The sequence below is a fragment of the Pholcus phalangioides genome, unplaced genomic scaffold (assembly GCF_987345545.1).
Source record: "Pholcus phalangioides strain wild (caught in Gottingen) unplaced genomic scaffold, Ppha-v1.0 ptg000015l_1, whole genome shotgun sequence".
Lineage (NCBI taxonomy): Eukaryota > Metazoa > Arthropoda > Arachnida > Araneae > Pholcidae > Pholcus > Pholcus phalangioides.
The window spans coordinates 67146203-67161914 of NW_028301608.1; the positions used below are offsets into that span (position 1 = coordinate 67146203).

Here is a 15712-nt window from a genome sequence, read left to right on the forward strand (position 1 = left end):
ACCCGGGAACCGTCTAAAAAAAATAAATTTTGTAACTTTTTTTAGAGGTAATTTTTTTGACTTTAACGGCTTCTAGAAAGATGGGTGACAACATCTGAAATATTTCCCGTGATTAAAAATTCCCCTTAAGATTGACGGTTAAGGGAAAATATTGGACAGTACTAAGAATTTTCACAAACGTGAAAAATTCATATAAACGTGTGTTAACGATTTCTGAAATAATCCACTAACGACTATGATTTTCCTGATTGTGATATTTGCATATTTGAATAACCAAAATATGTAGATTCATCACTGTAATTTTAATACGAAATAGAAAAAAATCCAAAATCTTTTTTGGTTAGAATTACATTATTTTAAAAAAAACCGAAAAAACTGAAAAAAAATTCCGGGTCTCAAAAACAAATCAGTGTCAAAATGATGATGGATAATCTTTCGAACTAATGACTTCCGCACTTTACGAAATACGTATAATTTCGTCGAAAGGCAAAGAGAAAGAATGAAAGGGCATTGCCACACTCAGGAATGCACCCGTATAATACTAAATAGTGTGGTGGAAAAAAATAAAAATGATATAATTAGGACCGGCAGGTGCGCGTCTTATTAAGAGCACCCGCATATTAAGCTACATACAGTGGGAAAGGAAAGAGTTTTAACTGAGGTGGTGTACAATCAACTGAGACGATAAATAAATTAGCAGTTAATCAGCGAAATTCTTTGGAATGTCGCCTCATCGTTCCCAATATCGTGAAAGTGGTGATTTCTTTTCCGACCAAAACTCCTTCATGCTGTGCGTCAATTAATTAAAATTTATTGATAACTTATTTTGTTAATTATCTTCCTAAAATCACAAAAACGAAAGCGTACTTAATTCTTCGAAAATCTTGCAGGTAGAAAGTTCGGCTGCGCATGTGTATGTTTACGAGATTATCATGATCACACAATTTCCGTTGGAAAAGAAGTTAAACTATATCCCCTCCAAAGGGAGCCTTAAGGACACACACAGCCCTAGAGACCCTTTTGAAGTCCCCACCCCACTAACTTCATGTTGTTTGACGCATGTATGACACGTGCAACATAAGATAAGTTGAATAGGATATCCGACAGTCACTCCTACTAGGATTTGTTAAAAAGGATAGGGATGGAGTTTGGTGATTTTCTTATCTTTACGCCAGATCGAATAATGTTTGTGTTGGGTTTTTATCACTCTTCCTAGAACTTGTTGAAACATTTGTTTCGCATACATGAGATTTCAACTTTTGCAGCTGTGTTATTCACTAGGTGTTTTTTGCAAAGGGCAATGCTCCATTTTTCAAGAGGGTTAATCTTTTGGAATACTGCACTCTATATGCGTTAAACACTGACTATAAAAGAATCTGTACAATTATTGTTTTTGTAGTAAATGATTTATGAAAATCACATCGGAATTTATTTTAAATGTTATTATTAATACTCTAAACTTTTTTCCTACACTTATTGAGATTAGATAATATTATCATCTTTCTTTCAAACCGAGCAGGTTTAGGATGGTCTATCACCATCTATGGGCGATTTATTACCTACTGAGTTGTGCCGGAAGTGTAACTGTGTGCGTACCCTAACAGTCTGAGTGCGCATGTAGTGTTGTGGTTGATTTTTCTGTGTTGCCATCTATATTTCAGAAGTGAAGTGAGTGATGTGTTATGATTGAATTACATTTGTAAGGCTGTTGCTCTGTGGCGAGATTTTTTAAAGGGCAGATTGGCTCGGCTAGCGAATTAAAGTTGAGAACCACAGAAAACCAACTTCAGCCAACCACCACTGTGGCGACGGTGGGGTTCGAACCTCGCGGCGCGAGTCCGTCACTATGACCACTCGACCACCAGAGAGCGGCTAGATAATATTCAAAACATGTAGTATACATGGCCAAAGGCTGAAATGGGCCAGATGACCCAGCCAATATCCGAAATTCATGCCTTTTCTTTGGCCAGGAATCTCCAGCCACTTCACGAACAGGATGGCCAAAGCCCGAAATTTGGGCATTGGCCTGGTCAACTGGCCGATGATAGGCGCATTGGCCGTAACATATATATTTCATATATTATTTTTCCTCTCTGAACTTCAAATTGTGTGAAACTGAATAAATATTTGTTGCAGAGAACCCAGATAAAATGAGGTTAAGAACTGTTATTGCCTCTAATCCTCCAACAACACACAGGGCTGGACTTGGGTTCGGTCGTACCTAACCATAAACTTCTGTTATCCAAAAAAGAAATTTCGCTTGGTTTTAATTCAACAATATTTTTAACACGTTTTAGAAACACAAATGATTTTTTAATTTTTTTTTTTTATTCTGTCACTGGTTTGCGCGTTTCGGCCCTACAGTGAAAGGCAGTGAAGAAGAAAAAATCATGTCTTTAAAACGCGTTTAAAGTATCTTTGAACAAAAAATATTAAGAGTCGCAAAACGGTATTAAAATAAGTTGATTGCGTATTTCATTTTGACTTAATAAATGACCAGTAAATGAATGTACGTAACTGATATTAATAGAAAACACAAGACTCCTATATGCCTCAAATCTCTTCATTGTTATGCTGAAACATCGAAGATGTCCAATTCAGAAACACCACAGCAAATCTCTGCAACATCGCATCAGCGGGCAACCAGTAGAAAATTACTCAAATTAAAGCCGACGGAGAAGGGTAGGACAATCTGATTAAAATATGAAACAATAGCCTAAAATTTTTGTGAGCTCTTCCTCATAGAAAGACCCCCTTCCCTGCGGCAATCGGCTGAAGTACCCCACCCCTACAGCGAAATATAGAAGTAATAGCGAGATTGAAATCATCCCATCACACATTTAGTACAATCTCCCTTTACCAACCCCGACTCCTGCAAAAGATGCAGTACAATGAAAAATTTCAGTACATATAATAAGTTATATGTGCGAACTCTCATACTAGTTTCGAACCGGAAAGCGCAAGGCCTTCGGGGCTTTTCTTTCATTAGCCATCCTCAAAACAAAAGGCGTTGTGGGTCATGTGACCTGTCTCAAAAACTTTCTCACGGCCTTGGAGCATCTACTGTGTAGCGATGGCAGGACGATAATCCTAATAAAAAAAGAGAGAGAAGTAATAACTGATTTACTTTTGATAGCCATCAGCTTGCGTGATGACCAGCAGCAACAGGGCTACTCCTTTCTTCATTCTCCCGTTCCCCTCCTCTTACAGGCCCAGAAATGAGACTGTCTGGCCAGTAGCAAACAGAAAATATTGTGCACCGTACACCTCGTTTAACGGCAATTAAACTAAAAAAAACACACAATGCCCTTACCCCAGCATACTTCCCTCCCCATTGAAATGGAAATTCGATTGGCCTTTCAAGTTTTCTTTACCTTCAATTTAAAGTGGTCAAAAATAGAAGGTTTGTGTGTTCCCTGATTGGCATGCTATAAGTTTCGAAATAGATTCTAGCAGGTGATTAGCACCACATCTATACGTATACTTTTTTTGTGGGTCTATTCACTAGGAAAAGAAAAAAAGGGGATAAAAACAATTCATCAGAATTTACGAATAATCGAAATGTATTTATCAGGTTCGATTCATCTGCCCCAAACAACCTGCTAAAATAACGATTTCAAAAATAATACGGAAATGGTCATGAAAAGATAAAAATAAAGAATTTCAACTGTGTGTGTGTGTGTGTGTCGATATCTCGACGAATTTTCATTCAGATGCAACAGATTAGATTTCTTTCTGTGAGATTGGCATTTTTATTGATTGGTGTAAAATATCGAGTTTTTATAGTTGCCTTGCTCCTATCATTTTACGGTGGTGAAACTATCACAGATCAATTTCCTCTTTTTTGCTATATTTTTTATAATTTACTTCAATCTTAGTTATTATTGTGGAATTTGTATTCCTTTCACACAATCTTGGTGAAATACTAGCTCCGTATATCGTTATCAACGATATTATGTACAGGATGTCCTGTAAGTCCTAATTCAGCCTTTATCTCATCGTGGAGGTATGGTTCCAGTTTAAAAAATCTAAATTTTTGTACGCCTTCCTCCCCGTTCTTCAACTTCCAATAGAAAGTTCTTAGTTTGTCTCTTCTGAGCCCAACAAACAAAAATTTCAATATTTGCTAAGATATTCGAATTCAAAAATCGGATTAAAGTTCGGAAAAAAAAACGACAAACTAACGGGCAACGCTTCCTTCCCACATTTGTTATTTTTTGAAACCTTTCCTCTGATTTTTGAATTCAAATCTCATGCGTATTGCACTTAGAAACATGGAATTTTTGTTTGTTTCACTCAGAAAAGACAGGGCAAGAACTTTCTAATTGAAAGTTAGGAGACGGAACCGTATAAAAATTTAGATTTTTTACTTTGTGTGTGTGACACACTGTATTATTTCTCAAAACTGGTACAAGGTGATTTCTGAACGCATTTTGATCATTTTTTGAACTGGAACCATACCTCTACGATGAAAGGTTGATGAGATAAACGGCCAAATTAGGACTTACAGGACACCCTGTATATACATTGAACATTGAAAAACCGGACACACCCCCGCTTCCCATCTCAGAGAGATATCGAAGCTTTTCCGGGGGATGGGTGTATCTGGAAATTTCCCTGTATATACAGCAAAAAAAACTTATTTTAAAAGCGAAAAAACCAAGAAATTTCCGATCAATAATGAATGAATGAATATTTTAATTTAAATTGTCACACTATTCAAACTTTTCTATTCTGGGACACTGATTAGTAGGTGAATGATCCTCAAAATCGATAGCGCGATATACGAGGCTCGAAAAATTTTCTAAATTCATTCATAGACACAAATTGTTAGCAAGAACCATTGGCACAATGACGGGCATACGCCCCCTTCCCTTGTATCGGGGCGCTCAACCTTTTTGAGTCGCGAGCACTGCCTATACTCATCGTCAAACGAAGAGCACCCCCAAGGGCACCTTTGACCTACTTATGCCTGAAATCTGCACAATTGGTATTCTTAAATGCAATTTCTACGAGATATTTAATTGAAGCGTTGATCAAGTGCTCGCCAGCACAAAATCAGACATGAGCACTCTGTGCTTTGAGAAGTACAGCGATGCTCTTGAGTAAAAGGCTGAACATGACCTTATATATAAATGTGTCTTCCCAGAAATATATATAATTTCTTCCTTTCAACCTTTTACAGGCTGAATTCAGGGGGATTTGAATGATTTTTATAATTTGTAATTTTATTTTCCTTTCCGATCCTTTAGTTTAGAGCAGTGTTTCCCAAAGTAAGCAATATCGCCCCATGGTGGGCGATGGAATGGCCCAAGGGGGCTATAGAACCTACTGATTTAACATAGGATCCTATGGGTTTACGTGAGTTGGGGGGCGATGAGAGGAAAAAATTTCTGATGAAAGGGGCGATGGAACAAAAAGTTTGGGAGACTATGGTTTAGAGAGATCAAAAAAAAAATTGTGTGTTTTCTGGACTTCCATAGAACCATTCAAATTAAAAACAAAGAAAATTAAATTTTTTTATTCCTTAAAATTAAGTGATTTAAGAAAATTAAGTTTGTGGCGTAAGTGCTTGAATGAATGAAATTTTTGTTTTTTAAATTAAGTTTGTAATCTCTTACCTTCATGGGGAAAAAAATCAAGTGCTTTCATGAACAAAAACTGTTTTTTCTAATTAACTCTTTAAGCGACAATGATGAAATATCTTGCCTCCATAAAGACCTATTATTTTAGCATTGACAGGCCCAGATAATTTGTAAAAATGATTTTTCAGTAGAAAACTTTTCCCTATACCCCTTAGTTTGCCCCTGCTGAAAATCAGAAGAAAGTCTACTTTATTAAAAAGAAATTTTGAAGGGAGGTTTAGTGTGATTTCTAATTACTGCTCAAAGGATTAATAAAACCTATGTTCCCAATTGGGGACATCGGCCATTCAAAAGTTAAATGCACGAAAATTAGAGCAACTGCAACACTTATATCCTCTATACTAGACGATATAAGTATTGCAGTTGCTCTAAATGAACTGAATTACCTGCATCTAAATGAACTGAATTACCTGCATCTAAATGAACTGATTTACCTGCATCTAAATGAACTGAATTACCTGCATCTAAATGAACTGAATTACCTGCATCTAAATGAACTGAATTACCTGCATCTAAATGAACTGAATTACCTGCATCTAAATGAACTGAAAACAAATCGCTTCAATGATATTAAGTTGCTAAACATATGAATCCAACAAGTGATTCTTTTGAGATTTTTAAAGATTTACAGTTTGTTTTAGGAACAAAAAAAGAAAAATCAAAATTTGTTATTTTACGGTATTTCACAGACACCCCCTCCCCCTTTAAAATACTTGGTAATTAGTATAGGCCTAAATAGAGAAATATGGTCAATATCATTGCAATTACAACTTCTAAATTTAAATGTTATTACTCCAAAAAATTTAAATGGTGTAATTTCTTTTTTTGTAATTTTGGCAAAGAATTAATGCAAGTCAAAATAGAATCTAGGAATCAGAAAGACCAATTTGAAATACCTCACAAAACTTTGCTTTGAAATGTATTTTTTCATTTTAGATTCATTCAATATACTCATTAATTTTGCGCACAAAATGCAAAACAACTTTGATAGTTTTATTGCACTATTCAACATGGTCCAAAGTATGAATTTACATCCAATAAATAATATTGCATCAGTACTTATTGACTTTGGGTTAAATCAACAACAAAGAATCTGTGCATGATTGCATGCTATCTATTGTGCAACCTGCCTCGCACAAGTAGGCTGTGAGTGAAACCCGCAAGCACATCTGCGAAACCCCACTGACCAATCAGGAAAAGTATCATTTTTCAATACACATTGTTCTTATACTGCCTGCACATACAATACAATAAACTAATATACAAAAGTATATGTAAAATGTATATCGAAACACATTAACAATAATCTGAAAACAATGCATGATAGTAAAATGAATGAATTTTTGCAAATAGCATGAGCCAATGTACGGGGTGATTATAAAAAAACTATCCCGACATATGGGCCCCTAACTATCATACCATTCACAGAAACTGAATGAAATTTTGGCATAAGGTATTTTGAGGTATGCGCTCAAGAATGATATGGAAAACAACAGTGTCACTCTAACAGTTACAGTTACAGTGAGAAAATTTCGAAAATATCAAATGGCAACACCAAGTTTTTTGTATTGGAATGCGATCTCCATACTGAAAAACACTAAATAGAGTTGGAATGGCACCTGTATACAAAAAACTTGGTGTTGCCATTTGATATTTTCGAAACTTTCTCACTGTAACCGTAACTGTTAGAGTGACACTGTTGTTTTCCATATCATTCTTGAGCGCATACATCAAAATACCTTATGCCAAAATTTCATTCAGTTTCTGTGAATGGTATGATAGTTAGGGGCCCATACGTCGGGATAGTTTTTTTATAATCACCCTGTATTTAACAAATCTAATACAAAGAATTTAAAAAAAAAAATTCTTTAACAAACTTTACCCTCAATTAAAAAAAGGTACAGAGAAGACAAACTTCAAATTCAATATGAATTATTCATGAGAGATGAGTGAGAATAATGCAATATAAAATATGCATGGGTTTCCAAGATCACACTAAGGCTCATTAAATATCATACATAATATATTTGTGATCAGCTTGTCACAAAATATTCTATTTACAAAATTTATTCAACAACTGATTAATGAAAATATTTTATCAAGATGTTTTTCAATGCATTAATCTTCATTGACAACAAAATAAAATTATATTCATACTAAGACATTTTTTTAAGTTTTAACATTCAAACAGAGGTTTTCTTTTTCGCCAACATGAAGTTCAAAGTGAACTTTAGAAGTTTAACCCCTATTAAAATTGTTCAGGGTTTGACCTAGACTTGCATGCAGTCATTTAAAGTACACATTAATAAGCTGAAATATGAATTGTATTTTTCTTATAATTGTATTAATTTTCTATATTAAATTACTTAAATAAACTGAACGATAGACTTCTATAGAAAGGATTATTTGGTCTTTAAATTTTGGTAGATAGCTTGAAGTAAATTTCAATTTACTTTTGAACCTGGTCATAATGATATTTTTATTCATCATGACCACTGAATACATTGCACAAAAAAAACAAAAAAACAAAAAAAACGCTTTGAACATTGTTTACTACTTGCACACTTCTTTAGAATCTGTTCTGGAAAACAGAACTCTATATTTCAAGACATACATAGGAAAAGTCTTCTCAAGAGCAATCAAATTCTCAAAAATTCTACATGTATATACCATATACAATGCTACATCAATATCTCTAATGATTCCCTCATTAAGCTGGTATACAGAAAAAAACTTTTATAAAAAAAATCATTTTAATTACTCTGATAAATAAAATCAATATACTCATTACACAAAATATATTCTCATACAAAAAGAAACTGGAGGCCATTATTTAAATTAAACATTATTTATCGAGCTAGTGACCATTCTATACATTTAGAAGTATAACTTCAGCTAATTCATTTGAGTATTGTTAGCAATAGATTTTCCATAGAACTATAACTGAAAGATGCAACATACTTTTGATTACAAGTGCTCACTGCAGATTCAGAAAAGATAAATTTCCATATTTTGTATTGTATTTGTATATTTTGAATGAGAATGGATAGACTAAATCATGTGTACATTCTTCATTATCTTTTAAGCTGCATATACTGACAGCAAAATAAATTCTGGTATAATTAATTTTTTAAAAACCATCAGAAAATATCAATTAAAATAACAATGTCTTTGGCATATGCAAGTACTTTGAAGAGTAAAAAAATTGACTTTTTTTTCAAATCTAAATAAAATGAAAATTACATCAGTGTACTAAAGCATGCATGCAGGAAAAATTCCATCAATATCATTATAACACATTATTTTAATGATTATAAGAGTATTAATATGTTTAACACAAGACACAATTCAGTCTTTCAAGCAGTGTAAAAATCATAGCTAAAACAGAATTTTTATTCCAAACTGCATAGCTATGTTCCAGCAACGCCATATACTACATATATTTTTGCTTAAATACGAAATGAAATGTACATTGATTCTTGAAGAGAAAAAAATAAAATAAAATGAATTTAATAAATAGGAACACACAAGTATAGGATTATTTACACTTAAAAATGAACTGTAAGCATATTATATACATACATATCCTGAGAATTATAAATGTATAGCACACAATTTCAAAATATTTACATTCAAAAGAGAAAGAAAATATTGAAAAAAAAATTCAAGTAAAACATTGTACACATTAAATATTGAAAGATGAACATGAAACTTTCAAATACTCAAATAGGTTATTTGATTAATTTTCTTTTCCGGCAGAAGATTGAGCAATCATGATAATGGCACTAAAAAATAAATTTTTAAACATGAACAAACATGAAGCATCATACAAAAAAAAAACAAAAACAATGTAAACTATGAAATTCAGTTTTGTCAACAAACTGATTTAAATTTTGTCATTCATTCATAGTAAAGAATGTGTAGTTTGAACTTATGACCAAATGACAAAAAATGAGGATATATATAACAAAGCTTGTGAAAACAATAGAATAGATCAATAATCATTTAATATTATCATCTATCTTTGAAACTAACTGCATTGTACACATACACATTAAATTATTTTTTTGAGTCAAAACTGCAAATGACTATTCACACTTTGAACTATGTTCATATGATTATTTTAGACAATACAATAGCTATTACATTTCATTCAAGTCATTGCAAATGCCTTCACCAGTACTTGAAACTTTAAATAGGGAAGAAATTGAAAAAGAGAAAACACTAAATCTTTGGAGCATGTAGCTACAAATTTTGATAAAAGAATTTTTTTTCTCAGTGTATGGCTATGAAACATATTCTCAATGACTTGTACACAAATAAATTTACAATTTGAATGATGTTTTTAAGACAAATAATAAAAGAATTTAAATAACCAGACATTCCACAAATGTGTGCAGAAAGGTTAGTCAAATTATTTTGTCTTAAAAACACTGTTCAAATTGTAAATTTATTAGTGTTATAGGCAGAGTGCAACAAATATATTCTTCATCTTTGACTTGTATATATCATATAATAAATTTTCATATTATTCTATGACAATAATCTTAATTTTTTTCCTTTAAAAAGCCATCTAGAGACAAGAAATTTTTTTACTCAAACATAATATAAAGCATTTCAAGTAAAAACAAAATACAATAAACATTGAACATCACATTAAAAAAAATGTCAATAAATCTGTGAAAAAAAAATTGTAACCTGAGATAAAATTGAATTTTATGACGCCATAACTAACACCTGAGGGGAAAAAAAGTAAATTAAGTAGTGTAATATGTATATATTATACCATAAATTTAAGTGGACATGAAAAAAAAATGAAGGTACTCTTACACTCCGATTGATCACTCTTTAAACAGATTATGAAAGTTTGATGTGAACATGATATTTATTCACATCTATTTTTAAATTTAATGTAGGGCGAAAGTAAAGGAATTGCAATTCACTAATCCCAAACTAGACAAAACTAAATTATGACTTTTTTTTTTTTTCGCAACTGTAGTTCATTGTCTCGGCTACCTCATTGAAGGTAGTCACCATAGGTAGTTACCATGCCTGTTGTAGCCTTGTATTTGTATTAAAAACTACAAAAGGTTAATTTTTAGTTTTTTTCTTCTTATGCCAAAAATTTGAATACTAAAAGGTAGTTTCATATGCTCCTGAAACAAAAATGAAAAGCAAGCAAGCTTATATTTTCAGTATTATCCTCTATATACAAGGAGTCCATTTTTATCGCTGTCCAACAGCTTATTCCTAAACTGTTAGTCTTAGAGGGAAAAAAAAAATGTTTCAAATGTTGTCCTTGATCATTCCATTTAAGTAAAAAAAAAATTCTGATTACAATTTTCGGGTTACAAAATTCAATTTTTTTATAGTCATACTTAGTAAAACATTTTTCAAGTGAAACAAACTACAGGAGAAAATACACGTGAAACAAAAAATCAATGAAATAAATCAGCGTGTGACCACAGCTGACCGAGTTATAGGTAATTTAAGGCATAGCATCTTTTCTTTTATTGAGAAATGGTCATACACAAAATTATTTCAGAGATGTGAATTAGTTTCACCAATTTATTCATCAGGAGCACCCTAACAATGAAATCCAAAAAGTATATTGTCATTATAAATTTTAATATGGAATGATGCATTTTTTAATAAGAATTATGCCTGAAATCAAAAAAATTCAATGATTCACAACAGAAAAAGTTTGGTCGTAAAAGGAGTTTTTTTTTTTAGGCTGCAGGAATAGCCGGAGAAATGTTGCTCTCAATGTGGCTGAATAAAAAAAGTTCCCATTTTTTTAGTTGACTTTTGTGAAAGATAGATGGTAATAAAACTCATATGTTGCAAATACAGTGATACCTTGGCTAACAAATATGATTTGTTCTGAAATCACGTTCGTTAGCCAAAAACTTTGTAAGCTGAGGTATCACTGTGCAGTGAAACCTATCTAAGGCAGACATTTTTCAAGACAAAAACCTGTCTTCAAAGGACTCAAAAAATAGTCGCTTCATTGATTAATAATTTATGTGTGTGTGTACCTTTATGAAATGGAATATTATTTCAGACTCTTGACATTTCATTTTGTACAGGTTTCATTGTGTAATACAATCTAAAAAGGGGGTGATAGAAACATAGACTCTGGGTTCAAACCCACAATCACCAACAAAAGAGTGATCGGGGGGGGGGGGGGCAAGTAGGCATTCTACCACCACCACTCAACAATGTACAATCACCCCACATAATATAAGCAAACCTGTTGGAAAATTGAGAAATAATAATAAAAATATATATATAAATGTGCGTGTACGCCATTCAAACATCATTTTAAGAACTTCATGCAAAATAATTTCTCTGAAAAAAAAATTTAGATCCCCCCCCCCCGATGGCATGATCCCTGCGGTGACGGGGATCGCATATAAAATTAAGCATTGTAACTCAAAAATATAAATAAATATTTTTTTTTTTTACTTAAACAGCTTTTATGGTGATGTGTGACAAAATTTGGAAATTTTTTTCAATTAGAAATTTCCTCTAAGACGGGACGTTTAAGAATTACCTATTAGACAACGATAAGAGCAGAGACCCCATATAGCACCCACGTGGTGCAGTGGTAAGATGCTCATCTTCCACCATAAAGGTTGCTGTCAAGGTGTCCATGGGTTCAAATCCCAGGAAGAACATTGGAAACAAGTTTTTAACCTATCAAGCCTGGGGTGACCACCGATAGATTGCGCCTTCATTTCCCATCTAACTCCACTGGTCGAAAATTATCAATGGCAATGTGCTGTAAATAAGACCTTGATATATCAAGTTCCAAACTACATTTAACTAAGTAAAATAATAATAATTTGAAAAATAATTGTATTAAAAACAATAGAGTAAAAATAAAACCTTATAAATTATTAAGAACTATATAACTTGTACTTATAAATTACTTTAAGGTCACCAAGTATTTTATGTTTTTATATATACATGTCATTTCTATTCTTATTTTGTTATTTAATCCTCATTTATTCCTATTCTTACACATATACCTTCTCACATGTGACACTTTTTAACAAATGAATTATGAACAGTTTTATGTTACAATATAGCACTGTTTCCCAAAGTAGGCAATATTGCCTTCTAGTGGGCGATGGAATGGTCCAGGGGGGCGATAGAAGCTACGGATTTAACATAGGATCTTATAGTTTCACTTGAGGTGGGGGGGGGGGCGGGCGATGAGAGAAAAAAATTCTGATGAAGGGGGTGATGGAACAAAACGTTTGGGAAACTATGCAATATAGTTTGCATGTAAATTCTAATCCTGAATTTATTTGAACAATTCCTTCAAACAGAATTTGGATTTGTTTCAAAAAGCATATAAAATTTGAATTGCTAACTGCATCAAAGGACAGTGGAACTACTTTTTTGTATTCTTGCTTGGTATATGTTTTTGCACGATGCATTCTTTGGAAATCAATTAATACAAACAATAAGTAAAAATGACTAGAAGCTTTAGCAGTATGAAAATGAGGAAATAATTGAGAAAAAAAAATGCGGGAAAAACATAAAAGTCACAATTGAAATTAATTTTTTAGCACATATGAATTAAATTTTTTACATTTGTATGATAAAATGTAATTTTGTATCTAAAACATAAATGCAAAAACAAAACACCTAAGCACCATAAAATAACCCACAAAAAACACATATTGATGCAGTCAAAATGATGAAATTCCTTCATTTAAATTCCTTTTCAGATTAAAAAACAGTTTTGATAACCAACGGGATAATATGAGAAACAACAGCTACTCAGATTAGAAATAACCTTTGATTGTCTTCTGAAATTAAACCAGACTTTGAATCCAAATTCTTGAATACTATAACCATCAAAAATGACAAATGAAAATTTAAAATCCCAATGTATGTTTTGGCTCACAATGGGTGTCATCGTAGAAGATATAGATCAATTATCAACCATACTACAGTGATTAACCAGGTCTTATAGTTAGTAACATGTTATGGTTGATTGTCAGAGAATAGCATGGCTTCAATAGATACTAAGCATAATTCTTCAGGCAAAAAATTAATAGTGGCAATGTGAGCTTGAGTCCCATGGTTACCAATTTAAAATCAGGAGGCCCACATAATATCAGAATAAAAATTCATTTCAGGTTTGTACTCTAAAAGATGACTAAGGGAGAAATACACATGAATGTGGTTTAAAATTCGAAAAATCACTTCAGATCAATGGAACACTATAATGCATCAAATTGTAACAAATTTATCTTTGAAAAATAGTATAAGGTGGTAAGTTCAAAAAGCCAAACATCACATGAAACATAATTTAAAATATCAATAATGGTTTGTAAATAACAGTTTACACTTTGCAGATTCCCACATTATTTGTGTCAACTACCTTAATATTACAGGAAACCTCCCATATCCAGAATCACAAAAATAATAATTTATATGTGTGTTTTTTTCAAAGATGCTAAAAGACTATACAATTTCAATGACCAAAGAAAATATGCAAATACTTTATGAGCTAATTTCATTAGATCTATGTAAAATCATATTAGTAAAATATGCAAATTCTTTAGCTCTTATTAGATTTCAAAGACTTTACTTTAGCTCATTTATAGCTTCACAGAGATATTTACTCATACAAAATGAGCACATTCTCTTATGTTTTGGGTAGCAGAAGTTCCACCATGTAATAGTTTTGATACTTGTAGAAAAGCAATAAGTGTTATTTCAATGGGAATGATATTCACATATAGATCACAAAAAAGTTATATCCTGGAAACAAAATTAACTTTCTATATAGGAGTCATAAATTAAAAAAAAATAGTCTTTTTACATTATTAATTGCAGATAATTATGTCTTCATCTATATTACTTGTCTTACATAAAATAGAAAATAATTTACTACATATGTTACCATAATTTCAGGTAAATAAGCTGTGGCCAGAAAAATGATTGGAGTTTAAAAAATTTCACAGAAATGCTGCAGCTTTTTTACACCTGGAGTACAAATGTTCATAAAAATTCATTAGAATCCCTCAAAGTTAGAATACCAGAAAAAGTTATTGGATAGGCTGCAGCTTAGAATTTGTTGCAAGAACTAAACTAGCTTTACTACAAACTTTAAAAGGTATTAAAGTCATGGCTTTGTTACAGGAAATTATGGTACTTCAACAACTGTTGAGCACGAATGCTCAACAAAAGAAATTCAACAACAAACAGTGACCGCATGAACAAGGCGATGGACAACAACTTTGATGAAATCTTAAGCAGTTCTGAAATCGTCATTGCATCAATGAATATATACAAGGGAAAAATCAGCACATAAATATATACAAAACACAAGGGTTTATTTGTGTTGTTCCCCCCTGAACAATAATTAGATTATTTTTAAACTCATAACGGTGACTCTGACACTTCTGCCCACCTGTCAGTTTCTGATGGTTTATCAGCATCATCAATATCATTTTCCAAGTCAGGTGCAATTTCACCTCCTACAGCACCTAGAAAAGAAACAGTAGGTTCAAATTATGCTTCTAAGACTTTGAGGGATGCTATAGTCTGTTTCAGGTTAACTTTGCAGTGAAGAGAAAGGTAGAGAGTGTATTCCTTCGCCGCAAAATATAGTTCTCATATATCGGAGGTTTAAGATGAACCTTTATACAGAATATTTCAATTTTTTATATGATTTTGAAAAAAATACTAAAAAAACATCGTTTTGAACCGATGTTTACTTGTTTAAAATTTTTAAATTATAAAAAATATTGGTTACCATTATCAAAAATCCGCAGCAACGGCAACGACACTCTGGCGCGATATCCTAGAAAGTTTCCCCGCCAATATCACTGTCGTGTTTTTTCCGTTACACAATTGTATACTGTATGTATGTATATGTGTATATATATATATATATATATATATTTTTTTTTTTTTTTTTTTTTTTTTTTTTTTTTTCGTTATTTGGTTGAATTTTCCATAACGATACAATTTTTCATTGTTTTACATGCAGTTATAGGCTTACATAGAAACGAATATTCAATCAGTTTTATTTTCTCCTA

At 32.2% G+C, this 15712-nt stretch overlaps 1 protein-coding gene across 1 annotated transcript in view; it reads right to left on the reverse strand.

The window, feature by feature from the left end:
* Positions 1–7414: 7414 nt before the first annotated feature.
* The window catches only part of LOC149076565 (putative RNA-binding protein EEED8.10), a 68016-nt gene continuing 59718 nt past the window's right edge, over positions 7415–15712 (reverse strand). The window contains exon 22 of the mRNA XM_089244149.1: positions 7415–15157. Within this exon, the coding sequence (XP_089100275.1) occupies positions 15051–15157 (107 nt within the window). The 3' untranslated portion in view covers positions 7415–15050. The remainder of the gene's footprint in view (positions 15158–15712) is intronic.